This window comes from Salmo salar, chromosome 14 (genome assembly GCF_965601325.2).
Source record: "Salmo salar chromosome 14, fSalSal1, whole genome shotgun sequence".
NCBI classification, from domain to species: domain Eukaryota; kingdom Metazoa; phylum Chordata; class Actinopteri; order Salmoniformes; family Salmonidae; genus Salmo; species Salmo salar.
The window spans coordinates 35,165,437-35,190,384 of record NC_138304.1 but is presented as its reverse complement, the minus strand read 5'-3'; the positions used below and the strand labels follow the sequence as shown (position 1 = coordinate 35,190,384).

General features: G+C 41.4%; 1 protein-coding gene across 3 annotated transcripts in view; it reads right to left on the bottom strand.

Annotated features, from left to right (window-relative positions):
- The window catches only part of LOC106569317 (E3 ubiquitin-protein ligase mib1), a 100,326-nt gene that overhangs the window by 71,333 nt on the left and 4,045 nt on the right, over nucleotides 1-24,948 (bottom strand). For all 3 annotated transcript variants that reach the window (XM_082960927.1, XM_082960928.1, XM_082960929.1), the window contains exons 3-4: nucleotides 11,474-11,603; nucleotides 269-373 (exon numbers count right to left, since the gene is read on the bottom strand). In XM_082960927.1, the coding sequence (XP_082817053.1) occupies nucleotides 269-373; nucleotides 11,474-11,603 (235 nt within the window). The remainder of the gene's footprint in view (nucleotides 1-268; nucleotides 374-11,473; nucleotides 11,604-24,948) is intronic.

The following is a 24,948-nucleotide window of genomic DNA, read 5'->3' as shown; positions in this document are numbered from 1 at the left end:
GTCACTTGTGGCTCTTTGGGACCTTAAGACCCCTCCTCCTCCCCCTGAAGCTGACCTCTGTGTTCACCCTCTCCACATAAAGAAAGAAGGGAACAGATTGCTTTTCTCATGTAAATTCCCTCCCTCCTTCCAGCTGCCTGCCACAATAGGGATCTGGCTGCTGGCTGGCTGCGTGGCTCTCCACTACAAAGGCCTGGCAGCACAAGAAAGCAGCTCAGTGGTCAAACAAAGAACACCTGATATTTTGTGTGTGTGTTGCTTTACTCACCATCCCCTCGAACCCCACTCTGTAGAGGTTCTTGGCCCCATTGTCCCAGAGGACATAGGCTGCACTGTGGGGGCTGGCTGCACTCCAGTCCTGGATCTCTGTCACCTGGGGAGGAAGAAGTAGAGAAGAGGAGAGATGAAAGAGTCAAGGAGTTGGCCAAGGCATTCCCATCTAAGAATAATTCTAAAGGCATGCCTCTTGGTTGACAATCTGTTGGCTATAATGTGAAATGTATTCTGTGTGGTTCTGGCACATCAACAAATAAATGTCACAAATATCATGATATGTCATTTAATAATATGGCCACCGGACTATTTACATTGACATCCCCTTCGTTTTTACACTGCTGCTATTTGCGGTTTATTATCTATGCAAAGTCTCTTTACCCATACTTACATGTAAATTACCTTGACTAACCTGTATCCCTGCACATTGACTTGGTAGTGGTACCCCCTGTATATAGCCTCATTGTTATTACTTTTTTTATTTTTCATGATTTATACTTTATTTTTATTTTACCAACCCTGTGACCTAGTGTGGTAATCTGAGTTTCTATATTTCAACAATAATGTTAAAGTAAATTGGTAGTTTGAGTAAGGCTTTAGAAACAAAAACAGAATAATGAAGTGACCTGTGTGTTTTTATCAAGGTCCAACCAACTTTATGATAAAGGATACAGTGGTGAATGTCAAAACTGTCAGATTATATGAAATGAAGTGTGCTATGATAAATTGTGTCCAAGGGCTTCAAAACACTGGTAGCTGCATTCATGTATATAATATCACCATAATCTATAACAGGAATAAATGTAGACTGAATTATGTGTAATCTACTACTTAATGAAAGGCAAGCCCTATTCCTATAGAAGAAGCCCAATTGAATTCTTAATTTATTGACGAACTCGTCAACATGCTTTTAAAAAGATAGCTTTTCATCAATCCAGATGCCCAGATATTTAGAGGCGGGACACGATCAATGGATGGACCATCTAACGTACTTATGCACAAATCATCAGTTATATTATTTGGAAAATAACATTGGTTTTACCAGCATTTAGTACCAATTTCAGGTCAACCAAGGCTTCCTGCAAAGTAGTAAAAGCAGATTGAAGAGTCAGAGCCTGAGCTGCCGTAGGGGCAGTAGCATATACAGTTTCATCTCTACGCAGATGACAGTTACAGTTTTGTACAGATAGACCAACGCTATTAATATAAATAGTGAAAAGAACTGGACCGAGAATCGAACCCTGTGGGACACCTTTTGCTATTTCTAGAAATCCTGATTCAACACCATCAGTAAGTACACACTGTTCTATTTTAAATAATTCTCAAACAAGCTACAAATAGCCCGATCTAAGCGAATCACTGAGAGTTTCTGAATAAGTAAGGTGTGATGCAGTGTCAAATATCTTGGACAGGTCAATGAAATCAAATCAAAGTTTGTCACGTGCGCTGAATACAACAGTGAATTGCTTACTTACAGGCTCTAACCAACAGCGCAATTTCTAAAAATAAAAAAAGGTATTAGGTGAACAATAGGTAAGTGAAGAAATAAAAGAAATGAGGGCAGCAGTGTTTCTTTGTATCTAAACAATTTATGACATTTAAAACCATAGAAGTAGCAGAGATGGTACTATGACCTAGTCTGAACCCTGAAAGTTATAATTTCAGAAAATATGTAGCAGTTGAAAGTGATCTAAGCTGAGTATTTTTTTGATGAGTATAATCAATGATTCCAAAGATATGCTCAAGTTCTGTAGAAAAACAGGAATTGTATCCATTTTGAAGTCTATAGCACCTAAAAGGAGCGTGTTTATCTGCCAGTGATATAAAAAGATGAGAAATGCTAAAGAGCTAATTCAGGGTCAGATATACACTTGATGGAGTAGAGTTCAGAAAAGTACAAGTCATGCACTGTATCTTCCTAATAATACAGGGATCAGAATTATGCTGACTAGTATCTCTAATACAGGCTATAGGTAGGGCTGTGGCGGTCATTACATTTTGTCAGCCGTGATTGTCGAGCAAATAACAGTCGGTCTCACGGTAATTGACCATTGATTAACAAAACACATTTAGCACCTCCTGGCTTCCACAAATGGCTACCAGCCACTTATGCAAACCTTTGGAACATCTACATTTTAAAAAGACTAATAAATCCATGTAATACAGCCTACACCTTCACAATAAATCCATTATTTTAGACCGGTCTAAAGAAGCATCATATGAAGAAAATGTAGTCCATTTCAGAAGAACAGAATAGCTAACTCTTGAGTTGTCCTTATGTTAGGTCCTGATCAGGCTATGGCTGTGGGCTACACTAGTTCCTTAAGCAGACTTAGAATTCTGTGCCATTATTTTATAGTATGAAGAATACAATTGAACAAAGCTGAAAAAAATAGCAAGGATATTTTCTCCAAACGATGAGGTAGTGCGCACTTGCAGCTATTCTGTGTTGAGCGGTTAACAAAGAAATAGGTACTCTTATATGCTTAGATTTATTAATGTAACTTTAGTTGTTCTACAACCGTTGGGCTATGTGTTTAGATTTTTTAATACATTGTAAGGCTGCATGATGCGACTAATGATTATTTGAAAAGGTTGCTTGAAAAGGCATGAGCTCCGCTTATTTTTTTTTCCGCAGGCTGTAAACACTTCGTCAGTCTCTCATTCACAATTTGAAAAGCACTTGATAATGCCTTGAATTTCCCAGCGGCACCCCCTTTGGTGGCCATAGTGCACCCTAAAAAAATCCATGCCTTTTGCAGCCCTTCTCCCTTAGCGCTCCCTGCTCCGAAGCACCTTTCACTCACATGGCTCTCCATCACATGATCGGGACTTTCTCACAGGCTACAAGTGAAGACAGACACATCGGAGACACAACTGCGAGTGTCCTTATCCAATTCCAAGGTGCATATTGAAGATATTGTAACTGTCCACATTTACTTTGTCAGCCAACAAAATGAGTAGGCCTAACGAACAGTAAAAGCACTAGCCTATGTCAATCTGCTATCCCCCATAGCACAAAAGTTGACCTATTCTATTGGAGAAATAAATATCCCAAACATAGTCTGGGACAGTTGTGGGATGCAATAGATCCCAAAATTATACAACCACTAGCATAAAAAATGTAAATGTTACGCAAAGAGGCTGACGCAACAGGTCAGAACATCTAGCTTAACATTTTGTTTAACTATTAGGCTATTTCTTCACATTATAAGCACAGCAATGCGCACATGAGCAGTATAGGCTTTAAGCGCGAATATTCCATTAGTGGAAAAACACCATTATCAAAAGTGACCACAAATATGATTATGCATGTAACGCTTTTATTATAATAAAAGGTACATTTTTATGGTGAGAATTCTTCCCAAGCGTGAAACTAACACGTTGCATACAGTTTTGCATGCCAGTTAGGCTCTACACCTGTTGTAAAGCGGATTAATGTGCTTCATTTTAAGAAGTTATTTGGCCACTTTAAGACACAAACCTTACCAAAACATATATGCCTAGGCCACATGAGGTGTGAGTGATTCAAAAGTCACAAAAATGCCATTGTTTGCCTTAAGCTTGCATTCCTTCACAAGTGATAATATATCTTTCACAGGTGAAAGGCGAATATTGTCACCCAGACTATTCTTGATTTAATCTTGTCTTTAAAATATACTAAATAATATATGTGTGAAATTAATTTTGATTTAGAATGGACCATTATCATGTCCCGGACTCAAAACAGAGGCAGGAGGAAAAACACATGTCCTCTCTGCACTTAAAAAGCAAATAGAGAACGCTTTTCCTGTGGTTCATTTTCATGACAGCCAGGTAGGTTATAGACCTGTTGTAAAGATACAATGTCTTTAATATTTGCTTAATATTAGGGAAGTTGATTAATAAATACACTAGGCCTAGCCTATAGAAAGCTGATGGGATCCTCTTTTTAATAGAGGCCATCACTTGGTTACCTTTCGAAATTGCATAGCCTATAAAAATATTGTGCAACATGAGCTCTCATGAAGTGTGGTTAGATTTTTGATTACATTTGCATTGATGTCAGAGTGATTAGGAGGGACAATAGAGTGCTGAGTACCAGGCAGTTAGCAAGTTTGGTAGGCTACTAATGACCATCAGCAGCATCAGAACTTGGAGAAGCCCAATTACCGTGTCTAAACGGTAACGTGGAATTTGACTGATTTCATGACTCGTAAGCACCGGTGTGGCGGTAATACGGTCACCGCAATAGCCCTAGTTATAGGACAATGATCACTAAGGTCACTTGCAAACACACCAAAAGACATGCACTTATGGGGGTTATATGTGAGAATTAAATCTAATAAGGATCCATCTAGATTTTTCACATTTAACAGAGTGGCTTTTGTGATTCACTGTGTTAACTTTAAAGAACATTTGTCTTGATCTTAATCTGAGATTGGTTACTACATGACTGGCTGACACCTAAGAAAGTGTTAAACAAATCAAATAATATTTTATATTTGAGATTCTTCAAAGTAGCCAACCTTTGCATTGCACACTCTTGGCATTCTCTCAACCAGCTTTTGGAATGCTTTTCCAACAGTCTTGAAGGAGTTCCTACATATGCTGAGCACTTGTTGGCTGCTTTTCCTTCACTCTGCGGTCCAACTCATCCCAAACCATCTCAATTGGGTTGAGGTCGGGTGATTGTGGAGGCCAGGTCATCTGATGCAGCACTCCATCACTCTCAAATAGCCCTTACTCAGCCTGGAAGTGTGTTGGATAATTGTCCTGTTGAAAAACAAAATGATAGTCCCACTAAGCGTAAACCAGATGGAATGGCGTTTCGCTGCAGAATGCTGTGATAGCCATGCTGGTCAAGTGTGCCTTAAATTCTAAATAAATCAGTGTCACCAGCAAAGCACCCCTACACCACCTCCTCCATGCTTCACGGTGGGAACCACACACGCGGAGATCATCCGTTCACCTACTCTGAGTCTCACAAAGACATGGTGGGTGGAACCAAAAATCTCACATTTGGACTCATCAGACCAAAGGACAGATTTCCACCAGTCCAATGTCCATTGTGTTTATTGGCCCAAACAAGTGTCTTCTTCTTACTGGTGTCCTTTAATAGGTGGTTTCTTTGCAGCAATTCGACCATAAAGGCTTGATTCACGCAATCTCCTCTGAAAAGTTGATGTTGAGATGTGTCTGTTACTTAAAACCTGTCTGGGCTAGGGGGCAGTATTTTCACGGCCGGATGAAAAATGTACCCAATTTAAAACAGGTTACGACTCTGGCCCAGAAACTAGAATATGCATATTATTAGTAGATTTGGATAGAAAACACTCGGAAGTTTCTAAAACTGTTTGAATGGTGTCTGTGAATATAACAGAACTCATATGGCAGGCAAAAACCTGAGAAAAATCCAAGCAGGAAGTGGAAAGTCTGAGAATTGTAGTTCTTCTTTTGATTCTCTATTGAAGCTACAGTGTCTGTGGGGTGACGTTGCACTTCCTAAGGCTTCCGTTGGGTGTCTGAAGCCTTCAGAAAGTGGTTTGAGCATTTTCCTGTCACTGGGCAGATAATAGGAGCCCAGTTACTGAGTGGTCTGCCTGGCAACAAAGGGATTGGATATGCGTGGTCACGCGAGCACGCCGTTCCTTCTTTTTCTTCTTGAATGAATATGCTATTGTCCGGTTGGAATATTATCGCAATTTTACGTGAAAAATACCATAGATTGATTTTAAACAGCGTTTGACATGCTTCTAAGTATGGTAATGGAACATTTTGACTTTGTCTCTCGTTCCGCTCTCGCGTGTTATGCCTTTGGATAGGTGATCTGTATGCACGAACAAAACGGAGGTATTTGTACATAAATATGGACTATTTCGAACAAAAACAACATTTCTTGTGGAAGTAGCAGTCCTGGGAGTGCATTCTGACGAAGATCAGCAAAGGTAAGAGAATATTTCTAATACTAATTCTGAGTTTAGGTTGCCCCGAACTTGGCGGGTGTCTGAATAGCTCGCCGTGATGGCTGAGCTATGTACTCAGAATATTGAAAAATGTACTTTCTCCGTAAAGCTATTTTAAAATCTGACACAGCGGTTGCATCCAGGGGTAGTCTATCCATAATTCTTAAAATAATTGTTATATATTTTGTCAAAGTTTATGATGAGTATTTCTGTAAATTGATGTGCACATTCACCGGACGTTTTGGTGGGAATACATTTTCTGAACATCACGCGCCAATGTAAAATGCTGTTTTTGGATATAAATATGAACTTTATCTAACAAAACATACATGTATTGTGTAACATAATGTCCTAGGAGTGTCATCTGATGAAGATCGTCAAAGGTTAGTGCTTCATTTAGCTGTGTTTGGGGTTTTATTGACATGTTCTTGCTTGGAAAATGGCTGTGTGATTATTTTTGTCTATGTACTCTCCTAACATAATGTAATGTTTTGCTTTCCCTCTAAGGCCTTTTTGAAAATCGGACAATGTGGTTAGATTAACGAGAAGTTTATCTTTATCTTTAAAATGGTGTAAAATAGTTGTATGTTTGAGAAAGTTGAATTATGACATTGTTGTTTTTGAATTTTCCACCCTGATATTTCACTGGCTGTGTCCCTAGCCCATAGAAGTTAAACTCTGTGAAGCATTAATTTGGGCTCCAATTTCTGAAGCGGGTTACTCTAATGAACGTAGGGCTCACGAGTGGCGCAGCGGTCTAAGGCACTGCATCTCCGTGCAAGTCCCTGGTTCGCGTCCAGGCTGTATCACATCTGGGCGTGATTGGGAGTCCCGAAGGGTGGCGCACAATTGGCCCAGCGTCATCTGTCATCGTTTAACTATGAAAGTCACTGAAGAACAAATGTTAAAACTTCTTTGGGATCGGTATCTCTTCCACGGGACGGTTGAGCTAACGTAGACTAATGCGATTAGCATGAGCTCGTAAGTAACAAGAAAATTTCCCAGGACATAGACATATCTGATATTGGCAGAAAGCTTAAATTCTTGTTAATCTAACTGCAGTACAGTAGCTATTACAGTGAAAGAATACCATGCTATTGTTTGAGGAGAGTGCACAGTTTTGAACATGAAAAGTTATTAATAAACAAATTAGGCACATTTGGGCACTCTTGATTCAAAATTTTGAACAGAAATGCAATGGGTCATTGGATCCGTCTAAAATTTGGCAGATACACTAATCTGAATTGCACCTGAGCTGGAATAATACATTATGGCCTTTCTCTTGCATTTCAATGATGGTACAAAAAAAACTAAAGAAAGGTTTTTTTTTCTTTGTATTATCTTTTACCAGATCTATTGTGTTATTTTCTACTACATTCCTTTCACATTTCCATAAACTTCAACATGTTTCCTTTCAAACGGTACCAAGAATATGCATATCGTTGCCACAGGCAGTTAGATTTGGGTATGGCATTTTAGGCGAACATTTAAAAAAAAAAAAAAAGGCGCTAATCCTTAAGAGGTATAGTAATGAGGGACTGTTGTTTCTCTTTGCTTATTTGAGCTGTTCTTACCATAAAATGGACTTGGTCTTTTACCAAATAGGGCTATCTTCTGTATACCAACCCTACCTTGTCACAACACAACTGATTGGTTGAAATGCATTAAGGACAGAAATTCCACTATTTAACATGGCACACCTGTTATTTGAAATGCATTCCAGGTGACTACCTCATGAAGCTGGTTGAGAGAATGCCAAGAGTGTGCAAAGCTATAAAATATATTTTGATTTGTTTAACACTTTTTTGGTTACAACATGATTCCATATGTGTCATTTCATAGTTGTGATGTCTTCACTATTACTCTACAACATATACAATAGTAAAAATAAATAAAAACCCTGGAATGAGTAGGGGTCCAAACTTTTGACTGGTACTGTACATCGCCAAATATGCAACCTAACTCAACAGAATAGGCTTAAAGAGTAGAAAGGAGTATTTTTAACATTAATATTTGTGTATTGATATCAAATCATTTCTGCATAACAATTAAGTACCTTAGCTACTGTAATGTTTATCCATAAAAAGATTCCAAAAATTGCTTTTCTGCAAAAAAACTATTTCTCAAGCAAGAATTTTGCTACGACTGTCTGGGTGGGTAACGGAAAACTAGCTGTTATTGGCATGGAGGTTTGAAATTGGTTTATTCACCAATTTACAGCCTGGTGATGTCACCAGACAAGCCAAAACTCCCGCCCTGTATAGATAGTTTTTTCAACAAGCAACTATCAGGAAATAACACTGATCCAATGTATTCCACATTTTTACAGTGTTCATTTCATCAGCTGTTTTACAATATGATACAAAACACAGGAAAAACTATTTTAGTGCACTGGACAATTAAATAACAGAGCAAATGAACCCTTTAAAATAGGGATGCACAATGTATTGGTGAACATATCGAAATCAGACGATATTAGCTAAAAACGCCAACATCGGTATCGGCCGATGTCTAGTTTAACGCCAATGTGCAAAACCGAGTCAAAGCTGACGTGCAAAACCTATATAACGTAGGTACATGACGTAATGACGCCACGTAAAATGTTGCGCTATACGTCCAACACAGCATTCCTAAACTAGCCCACAATGTCTGCTGTGTGGATCGAGCAGTCATTTGAAAGAGTAACAACATTTCAGCAAGACAACTTAAAGGCGAAGTCCATTGATGACCCTTGACAATCAACCGTTCTCTGTCGTGGGTGATGTTTGCTTTCGCCGACTGGTCGAGCACCGGTACACTCTACCAAGTGCGCTATTTTTCAGATGTTGCCCTACCGGAGTTATACAGTAATTGCGTCACTGCTATTAGCTTCATGACATACATACTATAGAACGCCGTTTGGGACTTTGTGTGTCAAGAAAGATACAGTAGCACTGCCAAAGCTGTACAAAAAAGTCTGCAAACAAGCAAACACCTGCCACGAACGATGTGTTTACAATACCGCGTTGGTAATAAAGCATAATTTGTTCAACCGCAACTTCTGGGGTAGCTAGCTTTAGCTTGGTACCTAGCTAGCACCAATACAACCAGCCTGAAAACAATGACCAGTACAACCTGAAGTAATTTTCATTATTCTTAGCAATGATTTAGGAATCCTTGTGAGTAAGTATTAGTTATGTTGCCACTTGTTGTTCGCCTATTGAAATTGAACTTCAGTTCATGAAAATAAATAGCTAGCCAGCTACTTAACCCTATTGCCCAAAGCTAACGTTATAAGCAGCCAGCTAGCTTCATCTGGCTAGTGAACGGCGTTCCATAGAAATCCTGGTTGAGAATGAAACGACTGAACAAATGAACAATAAAACAGCACAGCAAGCGAGTGAAAGAAATAGGTTTTGATTATGTTTTACTGATAATGTTTTACTGATAATTGGGACATATGTAAATGCCAACAAAATAACTTTTTGGTCAGTGTGTGTGTGTGTGTGTGTAACCATTATTTAACTAGGCAAGTCAGTTAAGAACAAATTCTTATTTACAATGACGGCCCGGACGACGCTGGGCCAGTTGTGCATCGCACTATGGGACTCCCAATCACGGCCGGATGTGATACAGCCTGGATTCGAACTAGGGACTGTAGTGACACCTCTTGCACTGAGATGCAGTGCCTTAGACCGGAGCATCCATGTGTGTGTGTGTTAACTATTTAACTGTACTAGAATGCTTAAAAGGTCGCTAAAATTGTAAATATCGGTATCAGTTTTTGTTTTGGCAAGGAATATCGGAGCATCACTACTTTAAAATGTTGTATGGGGAATCTTAAATTGAATACTGGGGTCTAGAACAGAGTAAAGCTACTAGAGCTTTATAGAGCTGTTCCTTTTATAAAGAGATGCTAAACATGCTAAACAATTTCACCCTCTTGAGATGTATTCTGTGGTGAGGAAATCTGCATGTCTGTTCCCAATTATACTAACATAGAGGTAGGGGACGGACTGGAACCAAGAGAACAGTGATGCCATTTCTCTTCAGAACAAAGGAACTTTTCCAACTCATAGGCTGGTCCCCACATTCTCCACACTTACTTCTCACCCATTAATGCAGGCATGCACACAAATGTTTATCACCTTCTTGGACCCAATGATGAAATCAGAACATCCTCATTCCCATATTCTAAGCTCTAGACCTCAGCTGACCCTAGTAATGAATGGTGTGGCTGTTGAACAAGTAGAGGAGATTAAATGACTTTGTGTTACCTTAGATTGTAAACTGTCATGGTAAAAACATATAGAATCAAATGGTTGTAAAGATGGGGAGAGGTCTGTCCGTAATAAAGAGACGTGCTTTTTTGACACCCCAATGCACAAAGCAAGTCCTGCAGGCTCTAGTTGTCTTATCTTGATTATTGTCCTGCCATGTGGTCAAGTGCTGCTAATAAAGACATAGTTAAGCTGCAGCTGGCCCAGAACAGAGCTGCACGTCTTGCTCTTCATTGTAATCAGAGGGCTAATATAAATACCCATGCATGCAAGTCTCTCTTGGCTAATAGTTTGAGAGACTGTTTCTTATAAAAAGAAGTGATGCAGTCAATGTGTTGAAAATTCCAAATTGTTTGCGTAGTCAGCTGACACACACTTACCCCACCAGGAGTCTTTTCACAGTCCACAAATACAGAACAAATTCACGCAAGGGTACATTATTAAATAGAGCCATAATTGCTTGGAACTCCCTTCCATCTCATATTGCTCAAATGAACAGGAAACCTGGTTTCAAACATCAGATACAGCAACACCTCACGGCACAACGCCTTTCCCCTATTTAACTTAGTCATCTTGTGTGTATGTATTGATATGTAGGCTGTGCCATTTTTAAATATATGTAGTTCTGTCCTTGAGCTGTTCTTGTCTATTACTGTTCATTAATGTTCTGTATTATGTTACGTTTCATGTTCTGTGTGGACCACAGGAAGAGTAGCTGCAGCTTATCCAACAGCTAATGGGGATCCTAATAAAATCCCAAATAGACATAATAATACATTTCATATTTGATGAGAAGCCTGGGTCAGCTACAGCGGGCAGCAAAATTTAGCAAAAATCTTTTTGGCGGTCCAATAAGAACACAGATGTCTGTCTTAAATTGCAAAACATTGTCCTTCAGCATCCCCTACTGAACAAGGTCATGATTAAATGGTCACACCGTAGCAAATTATATATAGATATTTTTGTACGTTATATGTTTTGCAACAGAACGAGTACCTTTCCTCTCCTTCCGTTGCCTCCATCCTGATCCTCCCACTGCCAGTCCACTCCTCTCACCACCCGGCCACTGGTGAAGATGCCTCGGGCTGTGATTTTCTTTGACTTACGGCGAGACTCCAACAGGACTCTGTCAAAATAGACACATGCACATCTACGTTTATTTTACTGACTTAGTGTTTGAATAATAGTAGTAGTCATTTGATAGATGTGAAGGTGGAAAAATACTGCTCAAAAAAATAAAGGGAACACTTAAACAACACATCCTAGATCTGAATGAAAGAAATAATCTTATTAAATACTTTTTTCTTTACATAGTTGAATGTGCTGACAACAAAATCACACAAAAATAATCAATGGAAATCCAATTTATCAACCCATAGAGGTCTGGATTTGGAGTCACACTCAAAATTAAAGTGGAAAACCACACTACAGGCTGATCCAACTTTGATGTAATGTCCTTAAAACAAGTCAAAATGAGGCTCAGTAGTGTGTGTGGCCTCCACGTGCCTGTATGACCTCCCTACAATGCCTGGGCATGCTCCTGATGAGGTGGCGGATGGTCTCCTGAGGGATCTCCTCCCAGACCTGGACTAAAGCATCCGCCAACTCCTGGACAGTCTGTGGTGCAACGTGGCGTTGGTGGATGGAGTGAGACATGATGTCCCAGATGTGCTCAATTGGATTCAGGTCTGGGGAACGGGCGGGCCAGTCCATAGCATCAATGCCTTCCTCTTGCAGGAACTGCTGACACATTCCAGCCACATGAGGTCTAGCATTGTCTTGCATTAGGAGGAACCCAGGGCCAACCGCACCAGCATATGGTCTCACAAGGGGTCTGAGGATCTCATCTTGGTACCTAATGGCAGTCAGGCTACCTCTGGCGAGCACATGGAGGGCTGTGCGGCCCCCCAAAGAAATGCCACCCCACACCGAGACTGACCCACCACCAAACCGGTCATGCTGGAGGATGTTGCAGGCAGCAGAACGTTCTCCACGGCGTCTCCAGACTCTGTCACATCTGTCACGTGCTCAGTGTGAACCTGCTTTCATCTGTGAAGAGCACAGGGCGCCAGTGGCGAATTTGCCAATCTTGGTGTTCTCTGGCAAATGCCAAACGTCCTGCACGGTGTTGGGCTGTAAGCACAACCCCCACCTGTGGACGTCGGGCCCTCATACCACCCTCATGGAGTCTGTTTCTGACCGTTTGAGCAGACACATGCACATTTGTGGCCTGCTGGAGGTCATTTTGCAGGGCTCTGGCAGTGCATCTCCTGCTCCTCCTTGCACAAAGGCGGAGGTAGCGGTCCTGCTGCTGGGTTGTTGCCCTCCTACGGCCTCCTCCACGTCTCCTGATGTACTGGCCTGTCTCCTGGTAGCGCCTCCATGCTCTGGACACTACGCTGACAGACACAGCAAACCTTCTTGCCACAGCTCGCATTGATGTGCCATCCTGGATGAGCTGCACTACCTGAGCCACTTGTGTGGGTTGTAGACTCCGTCTCATGCTACCACTAGAGTGAAAGCACCGCCAACATTCAAAAGTGACCAAAACATCAGCCAGGAAGCATAGGAACTGAGAAGTGGTCTGTGGTCCCCACCTGCAGAACCACTCCTTTATTGGGGGTGTCTTGCTAATAGCCTATAATTTCCACCTGTTGTCTATTCCATTTGCACAACAGCATGTGAAATGTATTGTCAATCAGTGTTGCTTCCTAAGTGGACAGTTTGATTTCACAGAAGTGTGATTGACTTGGAGTTACATTGTGTTGTTTAAGTGTTCCCTTTATTTTTTTGAGCAGTGTATATAACCAATACTGGATAAAGTTGGCCATTTATTTATTGTGGTATTGAACGACCTACGAGCAAATCATGCAGTTGATGTGTTAGTCAGTCTATGATTGAGGAATACTATATCAGTCATTGAAATGTTCATTCACTGTTATTAGCCCAAAATAAATGTTGACATGCCATTTTAGACCTTTTCAAAAACTGGACTAGGGATGCATGATACATCGGTAAACATATCGGAATCGGCCTAGTTTAACCTGTTATGGATAGGGGGCAGTATTTTCACGGCCGGATAAAAAACGTACCCGATTTAATCTGATTATTACTCCTGCCCAGAAACTAGAATATGCATGTTCTGTTATAATATCCACCCTGCACAGCCAGAAGAGGACTGGCCACCCCTCATAGCCTGGTTCCTCTCTAGGTTTCTTCCTAGGTTTTTGGCCTTTCTAGGGAGTTTTTCCTAGGGAGTTTTTCCTAGCCACCGTGCTTCTTTCACATGCTTTGCTTGCTGTTTGGGGTTTTAGGCTGGGTTTCTGTACAGCACTTTGAGATATCAGCTGATGTACGAAGGGCTATATAAATACATTTGATTTGATTTGATAATCATTAGCTTTGGATAGAAAACACTCCACAGTTTCTAAAACTGTTTGAATGGTGTCTGTGAGTATAACAGAACTCATTTGGCAGGCCAAAACCTGAGAAGATTCTGTACAGGAAGTACCCTGTCTGACCATTTCTTGGCCTTCTTGATTATCTCTATCCAAAACAGGGGATCTCTGCTGTTACGTGACACTTCCTACGGCTCCCATGGGCTCTCAGAAGGCGGCAAAAAGCTGAATCGTGGCTTTGCAGGCCCTGGCTGAAAAACATTAGCGCATTTGGATAGTGGCCGGTCAGAGTACTACGAGACTGAGGCTCGTGCACGAGTCGACTCCATGTTTACTTTCTCTCTCTTTGAATGAAAACCACCACTCCCGGTCAGAATATTATCGCTTTTTTTAATGAGAAAAATGGCATAAAAATTTATTTTAAACAGCGGTTGACATGCTTCGAAGTACGGTAATGGAATATTTAGAATTTTTTTGTCACGAAACGCGTCGGGCACATAACCCTTCGTCACCCTTGGATAGTGTCTTGAACGCACGAACAAAACGCCGCTATTTGGATACAACTATGGATTATTTTGAACCAAACCAACATTTGTTATTGAAGTAGCAGTCCTGGGAGTGCATTCTGACGAAGAACACCAAAGGTAATCAAACCTTTCTAATAGTAAATCGGAGTTTGGTGAGGGTCAAACTTGGTGGGTGTCAAAATAGCTAGCCGTGATGGCTGGGCTATCTACTCAGAATATTGCAAAATGTGCTTTCACCAAAAAGCTATTTTAAAATCGGACACCTCGATTGCACAAAGGAGTTCTGTATCTATAATTCTTAAAATAATTGTTATGTTTTTTGTGAACGTTTATCGTGAGTAATTTAGTAAATTCACCGGAAGTGTTCGGTGGGAATGCTAGTTCTGAACGTCACATGCTAATGTAAAAAGCTGGTTTTTGATATAAATATGAACTTGATTGAACAAAACATGCATGTATTGTATAACATAATGTCCTAGGCGTGTCATCTGATGAAGATCATCAAAGGTTAGTGCTGCATTTAGCTGTGGTTTTGTTTTTTTGTGACATTATATGCTAGCTTGAAAAATGGGTGTCTGATTATGTCAGCAGAGTACCCAGCCAGAAATAATCTAATGTTTTGCTTTCGCTGTAAAGCCTTTTTGAAATCGGACAGTGTGGTTAGATAAAAGGAGAGTCTTGTCTTTAAAATGGTGTAAAATAGTCATATGTTTGAAAAATTGAAGTTTTGGGTTTTTTGAGGAATTTGTAATTCGCGCCACGCCTATCATTGGATATTGGAGCAGGTGTTACGCTAGCGGAACGTCTAGATGTAAGAGGTTATTGTCTAGTTTAACGCAGATGTGCAAAACCTATATAACGTAGGTACATGACGTAATGACGCCACGTAAAATGTTGCGCTATACGTCCAACACAGCATTCCTAAACTAGCCCACAATGTCTGCTGTGTGGATCGAGCAGTCATTTGAAAGAGTAAGAACATTTCAGCAAGACAACTTAAAGGCGAAGTCCATTAAAGCCAAGATAATGGGATTCATTACCCTTGACAATCAACCGTTCTCTGTCGTGGGTGATGTTGGCTTTCGCCGACTGGTCAAGCATTGCTAGGTTGCCACTTGTTCACCTTTTGAAATTGAACTTCAGTTCATGAAAATAAATAGCTAGCCAGCTACTTAACCCTGTTGCACAGAGCTAACGTTATAAGCAGCCAGCTAGCTTCATCTGGCTAGTGAGGCTTGACAGTACCGGGTTATGTGTTGTGAAGCTAGCCACAACAAGGATTAGGCACAATAGTAGAATTTGCGGTTTGCCTTCAAAATAAAAGTGTGTTATTGACAGTGATGCAAATGAATCCAAATAGTAGAAATACGCCATAATTTTATTTTGAAGGCTAACCGCAAAGTCCACTATTGTGGCTAATCCTTATTGTGACTAGTTTCACATAGATGGGTCCGACCACCATTAATCAAATAAGAACTGTCTCATAAATTAGCATTATTTTAGATGATGACACTTAGCTACAGTGGGGGAAAAAAGTATTTGATCCCCTGCTGATTTTGTACGTTTGCCCACTGACAAAGAAAGGATCAGTCTATAATTTTAATGGTAGGTTTATTTGAACAGAATAACAAAAATATCCAGAAAAACACATGTCAGAAATGTTATAACTTGATTTGCATTTTAATGAGGGAAATAAGTATTTGACCCCCTCTCAATCAGAAAGATTTCTGGCTCCCAGGTGTCTTTTATACAGGTAACGAGCTGAGATTAGGAGCACACTCTTTTAAGGGAGTGCTCCTAATCTCAGTTTGTTACCTGTAAAAAAGACACCTGTCCACAGAAGCAATCAATCAATCAGATTCCAAACTCTCCACCATGGCCAAGACCAAAGAGCTCTCCAAGGATGTTAGGGACAAGATTGTAGACCTACACAAGGCTGGAATGGGCTACAAGACCATCACCATCAGCTTGGGGTGAAGGTGACAACAGTTGGTGCGATTATTCGCAAATGGAAGAAACACAAAAGAACTGTCAATCTCCCTCGGCCTGGGGCTCCATGCAGGATCTCACCTCGTGGAGTTGAAATGATCATGAGAACGGTGAGAAATCAGCCCAGAACTACACGGGAGGATCTTGTCAATGATCTCAAGGCAGCTGGGACCATAGTCACCAAGAAAACAATTGGTAACACACTACGCCGTGAAGGACTGAAATCCTGCAGCGCCCGCAATGTCCCCCTGCTCAAGAAAGCACATATACATGCCCGTCTGAAGTTTGCCAATGAACATCTGAATGACTCAGAGGACAACTGGTGAAAGTGTTGTGGTCAGATGAGACCAAAATGGAGCTCTTTGACATCAACTCAACTCGCCGTGTTTGGAGGAGGAGGAATGCTGCCTATGACCCCAAGAACACCATCTCCACCATCAAACATGGAGGTGGAAACATTATGCTAAGGGGGTGTTTTTATGCTAAGGGGACAGGACAACTTCACCGCATCAAAGGGACGATGGACGGGGCCGGCCATGTACCGTCAAATCTTGGGTGAGAACCTCCTTCCCTCAGCCAGGGCATTGAAAATGGGTCGTGGATGGGTATTCCAGCATGACAATGACCCAAAACACACGGCCAAGGCAACAAAGGAGTGGCTCAAGAAGAAGCACATTAAGGTCCTGGAGTGGCCTAGCCAGTCTCCAGACCTTAATCCCATAGAAAATCTGTGGAGGGAGCTGAAGGTTCGAGTTGCCAAACGTCAGCCTCGAAACCTTTATGACTTGGAGAAGATCTGCAAAGAGGAGTGGGACAAAATCCCTCCTGAGATGTGTGCAAACCTGGTGGCCAACTACAAGAAACGTCTGACCTCTGTGATTGCCAACAAGGGTTGCGCCACCAAGTACTAAGTCATGTTTTGCAGAGGGATCAAATACTTATTTCCCTCATTGAATTGCAAATCAATTTATAACATTTTTGACATGTGTTTTTCTGGATTTTTTTGTTGTTATTCTAACTCTCACTGTTCAAATAAACCTACTATTAAAATTATAGACTGATCATTTCTTTGTAAGTGGGCAAACGTAGAAAATCAGCAGGGGATCAAATACTTTCCCCCCCCACTGTATATAGTTAGATAGCTAACTATGGCTACTGAAACAGATCTCATTTTGCTGTTTTTGGGGAAGAACATGTTTTTTGCATCCATGAGCAAGTTTTTTTTCATGACCAGCACTGTAAGTGCGCAAGACAACTTCACTAGCATCATAGCATACGTATCAATGAATCGTTGTGACATACGAAATACGAGTGATAGTGTAATCAATGTGTAATAACTAAATAAAAAAAATTTGAACGGTTAAATTATTATGTGACGTGCAGTCATATTCAGGTCCTGATTGATCAACAAACTTATTTGACACATCAAATAGTGCTTTTTGACACGTCAAATAGTGTTAAATATATTTTTTGACACACAAAGACCCAAACGGCGTTTCATAGCAAAGACCCAGACGGTGTTCCATAGCAAAGACCCAGACGGCGTTCCATAGCAGACCCAGACGGTGTTCCATAGCAGACCCAGACGGTGTTCCATAGAAATCCTGGTTGAGAATGAAACGACTGAACAAATGAACAATGAAACAGCACAGAAAGTAAGTGAAAGAAATACATTTTCATTATGTTTTACTGGTAATGAGGACATACGTAAATGCCAACAAAAAACTTTTTGGTCAGTGTGGGGTGTGTACTTGCCCAAGCCCCCCGCGTTTCTCCTTCACCCAAATCCAGACAGCTGATGTTCTGAAAGAGCTGCAAAATCTGGATCCCTACAAATCAGCTGGGCTAGACAATCTGGATCATCTCCTTCTAAATGATCTGCCGACATTGTTGCAACCCCTATTGCTAGCCTGTTCAACCTCTCATTCGTATTGTCTGAGATCTCTAAAGATTGGAAAGCTGCCACGGTCATCCCCCTCTTCAAAAGGGGGAGACACTCTTTACCGAAACTGTTATAGACTTATATGCATCCTGCCCTGCCTTTCTAAAATCTTCGAAAGCAAAGTTAACAAACAGAACAAACAGATCAGATTCGAAGACCTTAGAAAGGCAGGGTAGGATAGATATAGGTCTGTAGCAGTTTGGGTCAAGAGTGGCCCCCCATTTGAAGAGGGGGATGACCGCAGCTGCTTTCCAATCTTTGGGAATCTCAGACGACACAAAAGAGAGGTTGAACAGGCTAGTAATAGGGGTTGCAACAATTTCGGCAAATCATTTTAGAAAGGGTCCAGATTGTCTAGACCGACTGATTTGTAGGGGTCCAGATTTTGCCGCTCTTTCAGAACATCAGCTGACTGGATTTGGGAGAAGGAGAAATGGGGAAGGCTTGGGCGAGTTGCTGTGGGGGGGTGCAGTGCTGTTGACCGGGGTAGGGGTAGCCTGGTGCAAAGCATGGCCAGCCGTAGAAAAATGCTTATTGAAATTCTCAATTATAGAGGATTTATCGGTGGTGACAGAGTTTCCTATCCTCAGTGCAGTGGGCAGCTGGGAGGAGGTGCTCTTATTCTCCAAGGACTTTACAGTGTCCCAGAACTTTTTGGAGTTTGTGTTGCAGGAAGCAAATTTCTGCTTGAAAAAGCTAGCCTTGGCTTTTCTAACTGCCTGTGTATATTGGTTTCAAACTTCCCGGAAAGGTTATTTAACCCACTGTTCCTAGGCCGTCACTGAAAATAGGAATTTGTTCTTAACTGACTTGCCTAGTTAAAAAAAAAGGTGAAATAAATGAACACTCACATTAAGCATCTCCAATCCAAAATTAAATCTAGAATCGTCTTCCTATTTTGCAACAAAGCATCCTTCACTCATGTTGCCAAACATACCCTCGTAAAACTGACTATCCTACCGATCCTTGACTTCGGCGATGTCATTTACAAAATAGCCTCCGACACTCTACTCAGCAAATTGGATGTAGTCTATCACAGTCCAAATCGTTTTGTCACCAAAGCCCCATATACCACCCACCACTGCGACCTGTATGCTCACGTTGGCTGGCCCTCACTACATATTCGTCGCCAGACCCACTGGCTCCAGGTCATCTATAAGTCTATGCTAGGTAAAGCCCCGGCTTATCTCAGCTCACTGGTCACCATAGCAACACCCACCCGTAGAACGCGCTCCAGCAGGTATATTTCACTGGTCAACCCCATAGCCAAAACTTACTTCGGCCGCCTTTCGTTCCAGTTCTCTGCTGCCAATGACTGGAACGAATTGCAAAAATCTCTGAAGCTGGAGTCTTATATCTCCCTCAATAACTTTAAGCATCAGCTGTCAGAGCAGCTTACCGATTGTCCACAGCCAATCTGTAAATAGCACACCCAACTACCTCATCCCCATATTGAAATCTTTCTGATTGAGAGGGGGTCAAATACTTATTTCCCTCATTAAAATGCAAATAATTTTCTAACATTTTTGACATGTGTTTTTCTGGATTTTTTTGTTGTTATTCTGTCTCTCACTGTTCAAATAAACCTACCATTAAAATTATAGACTGATCATTTCTTTGTCAGTGGGCAAACGTACAAAATCAGCAGGGGATCAAATACTTTCCCTCACTGTACACCTCTTCTTTCCAACGGTAGTTTTACGTTGGAGCAGCTAATCCGGTAGAGGTGCAGGGGGTGTAGAAGCACTCGTCTATAGTCTATGCACGTTTTCATTGCTTGCTAGTAAATACATTATTTTAAAACGGGTTGGATGTATCTGACTTCATTAATTATTCAACAGTCGTCGACAAGGTTGTTCTGGCTCCGATGAAAAACGTGTCAAATGAACAACGAGCCAATTCTATCCAACCCGGCATGGTAAAATTGTATAAAATATTTTCATTTATAGACTAATCAGCACTGATAAAAAGTATATGGACATGTTGCTTGTATTTGTTTCTATTTTAATGATTGTCAATTTCATCTTCATACTAGCTGTCTCTCTCCCCGTCAATTCATTATCTTGTAGCCTACTTTCGGAAAGCCTATGGTAGGCCTAGGTTTTTGTAAGGACAAATAGTCTTGTGTCTGACACAGTGTACAAAACATTAAGGACACCAGCTCTTTCCATGACAGACCGACCAGGTGAAAGCTGTGATCCCTTATTAACGTCACCTGTTAAATCACCTATTAAATCCACAATTGAGACATGGATTGTGTTCCATTCAGAGGGTGAATGGGCAAGACAAAAGATTTAAGTGGCTTTGAATGGGGTATGGTAGTACGTGTCAGGCGCATCGGTTTGTGTCAAGATGTGCAAAGCTGCTGGGTTTTTCACGCTCAACAGTTTCCCGTGTGTATCAAGAATGGTGCAACTCAATATTAGGAAGGTGTTCTTAATGTTTTGTACACTCAGTGTACGCCGGTGGCCTTGATTGACAGGTCCTTTTACAGGGGTGTGCGTGTGTGAGTTCGCCGATTCTCTCTATAGGCCTATAAATCCATTCAGAAAGTTTCCTAAAGTAGCCTGTCTGGATGATCTCTAATTAGAATTTAACGCTCATGTCATGATTTAATCTTGTAAAAGGCCTATTTTCAGTAAAGGCCCTTTCTCACCAAGTCCGTTATTTTTCATCTTAATAATTAGTCCGAAAAATAAATAAACACGTCTTGTTTATGCCGTTCACACAAATTGTGAAATATCGTCCTGCCACAATCCGTAAATTATTTATTCCGAACAGGTTTGATTATCGGCGTCTTTTTGCATGTGAAGCTAAGCTTTTGACCAATAAAAATTGTTATGAGACAGTGCCACTGACAGGGCGCGCACTGCCACGTCGGTAGATTGGTTGTGTAAATGATTTTGTTAATTTCTCTCTGCCTGTTATTTACATTTGCAAGACATCAGCGCAGCAAGGTATCAATTTAGCTCTTGCCATTCAAACTTCCCCATCAGTTCCATGCCAACACTGTAGCCTATTTTATAGCCATTCAGCAAGCAAAATTGCTCGAAACAAGTTTACATACACCTTAGCCAAATACATTTAAACTGAGTTTCACAATTCCTGACATTTAATCCTTGTAAAAATGTCCTGTCTTAATAAGTCAGTGAGGATCACCACTTTATTTTAAGAATGTGAAATGTCAGAATAATAGTAGAGAGAATTATTTATTTCAGATTTGATTTCTTTCATCACATTCCCATGGGGTCAGAAGTTTACATACACTCAATTAGTATTTGGTAGCATTGCCTTTAAATTGTTTAACTGGGGTAAAATATTTTGGGTAGCCATCCACAAGCTTCCCGCAATAAGTTGGGTGAATTTTGGCCCATTCCTCCTGACAGAGCTGGTGTAACTGAGCCAGGTCTGTAAGCCTCTTTGCTCGCACACACTTTTTCAGTTCTGCCCACACATTTTCTATAGGATTCAGGTCAGAGCTTTGTGATGGCCACTCCAATACCTTGGCTTAAGGACAACACAGTCATTTTGCCACAACTTTGGAAGTATGCTTGGGGTCATCGTCCATTTGGAAGACCCATTTGCAACCAAGCTTTAACTTCCTGACTGATGTCTTGAGATGTTGCTTCAATATATCCACATTTTCCTTCCACATGATGCCATCTATTTTGGGAAGAGTCCCTCTTGCAGCAAAGCACCCCCACAACATGATGCTGCCACCCCCGTGCTTCACGGTTGGAAATAAAAGCTGAAATAAATCACTCTCTACTATTATTCTGACATTTCGCATTCTTAAAATAAACTGGTGATCCTAACTGACTTAAGACAGGGCATTTTTACAAGGACTAAATGTCAGGAATTGTGAAAAACTGAGTTTAAATGTATTTGGCTAAGGTGTATGTAAACCTCCGACTTCAACTGTATATACAATTATTTGTGTCAAACGTGATCTGTGCCAAATTCCACGAGGTAAACGTGTCTTGTCTTCCTTGACCTGAATATCACCAGCACTTCAAAATAATAAATAGGCTGTGGCTCCTTGCCTCATATGGAGGTCTAGGGACGCTTGTCTACTGGGTCAAGCAGGTGTCCTCATACATCACATAACCAAAAGTATGAGGACACCTGCTCGTCGAACATCCAACTCCAAAATGGTCCCCCCTTTGCTGCTATAAAAGCCTCCACTCTTCTAGGAAGGCTTTCCACTAGATGTTGGAACCTTACTGTGGGGACTTGTTTCCATTCAGCCCCAAGGGCATTAGTGAGATTGGGCACTGATGTTGAGCGATAAGGCCTGGCTCGCAGTCGGCGTTCCAATTCATCCCAAAGGGTGTTCGATGGGGTTGAGGTCAGGGCTCTGTGCAGGCCAGTCAAGTTCTTCCACACCGATATCGACAAACCATTTCTGTATGGACCTCGCTTTGTGCACGGGGGTATTGTCATGCTGAAACAAGAGACTTCCCCAAACTGTTGCCACAAAGTTGGAAGCACAGAATCGTCTAGAATGTCATTGTATGCTGTAGCATTAAGAATTCCCTTCACTGGAACTAAGGGGCCTAAACCGAACCATGAAAAACAGCCCCAGACCATTATTCCTCTTCCACCAAACTTTACATTTGGCACTATGCAGTCGGGGCAGACAGCGTTCTCCTGGCATCAGCCAAACCCAGATTCGTCCGTCGGACTGCCAGATGGTGAAGCGTGATTCATCACCCCAGAGAACGCATTTCCACTACTCCAGAGTCCAATGGCGGCAAGCTTTACACCACGACAGCCGACACTAGACATTGCGCATGATGATCTTAGGCTTGTGTGCGGCTGCTCGGCCGTGGAAACCCATTTCATGAAGCTCCCGATGAACAGTTATTGTTCTGACGTTGCTTCCAGAGGCAATTTGGAACTAGATAGTGAGTGTTGCAACTGAGGACAGATGATTTTTACGCGCTTCAGCACTCGGCGGTCCAGTTCTGTTAGCTTGTGTGGCCTACCACTTGGCGGCTGAGCCGTTGTTGCTCTTAGACATTTCCACTTCACAACAACAGCACGCACAGTTGACTGGGGCAGCTCTAGCAGGGCAGAAATTTGTGGAACTGACTTGGAAAGGTGGCATCCTATCCTATTGTTTGTTCCATAGCACTGCCATTACTTGACCGACAACGCATGCATCCATGCTCCTTTACTGATAATTGGTCAAGAGAGAAGCCAAAGCCTCATGGCAGTGGTCTAACTAACCACAGTAGAGTCCTAGAGGCTAGACAACTAGACAGAGCAGCTGGACACTGTAGGCCTAACCAATGTAAACAGACTGCTGTCTTGGGGACACTCCCCCCCACATCCCCTCCAACAGTCAGTGAAATTATCTAATGTGGCATAACAAAACAGTCCACCATGCCTTCAGAGCAGTGTCTGAGGGAGGACAGGGACCCCCCTGCTGCCTTTGTTTGCAGTCATGCACTAACTGTCTCAGGGGAACTAAGGTCATATGTCCTTGAAAAGGTGCCAGCTGTGGCGCCATGCGTTTTGTTTGTCCCTTTGAATCTCACAAAGGGCTTGAAGCGGATGGAGTGACTGCTTTAGCAAGCAAACATATTGTCTGCTATGTAGGGCTGTCCCCGACACAACTAAAAAATCTTTGCAGAGCGAAAGTCGTTTGTTCTTTCGACCAATCAATTGGTCAACATTTTTAAACTTGTATTTTTCTTTTTTTCCCCCATATGTCTTTCCATGTTTTAATAAAATCAACTATATGCATTGAGCGTCAGACGCTTTAAGCTTACTGTTTGATGAGACACAAATGCCCCAAGGGAGCCAGAGATCTAGATAACCAGAAGAAAAAAACCTTAACCTGACCCAACCATTCTCCTCCCTCTCCTGCTGGCTTTCGCAGATTCTGCCTCGGCAACCTTTCATGTGGAATGCCAATTTATCTTACCATTTCTACCGATGTGTGTGCCAGTTAGGGTTTTCATATGCACATTTTCGTGGAACCGTTTAAATTTAATTTAGAATAACGTCTTCATATCTCAAATTCATTGTCATGTGGGTAATCCAAATTCTATCCAAATCTGAAATGAGACAAACCTAAAAAGTAACTTATATTGCCAACTACGTAAAAATAGCCTACAGAAAGCCAACAAATAAAAACATTACAGCCTGCAGGTAGAAAATATGATCTTATGAATCATATTGGCAATGCATGGCATGTCTGCAACGAACTTGAAACATTGTATCAACTATTAACTTGGTTCTGCCTGATGCTAGTGCTAGCGAACTTGCAGCATTGTATTAAAGATTCTGGGCCCTGAGAGTTTCCTGTGCCAGTGAGCTCAGGACAGACAGCTGTAGGCTATTTACACAAGGCATAAGAAGCAGCGCTTGACTTGGACAGGAGCTCACCGGAGCTGAGTACTAGAAACTCAAAATGTTATATTCCTCTTATAGAGTATTAACTCAAGTATTGTGGAGCTCTTGCACCTAAATATAAAGAGTACCAGCACCCAAAATGAGTACCGGAACCTATTTCACTCCAAGTCAAGCACTGATGAGTAATCAGGTAGGCCTATTTTATGACGTTTCCACTGGATCAGAGCATGACATTTTTCCCTTTCGAGTGGT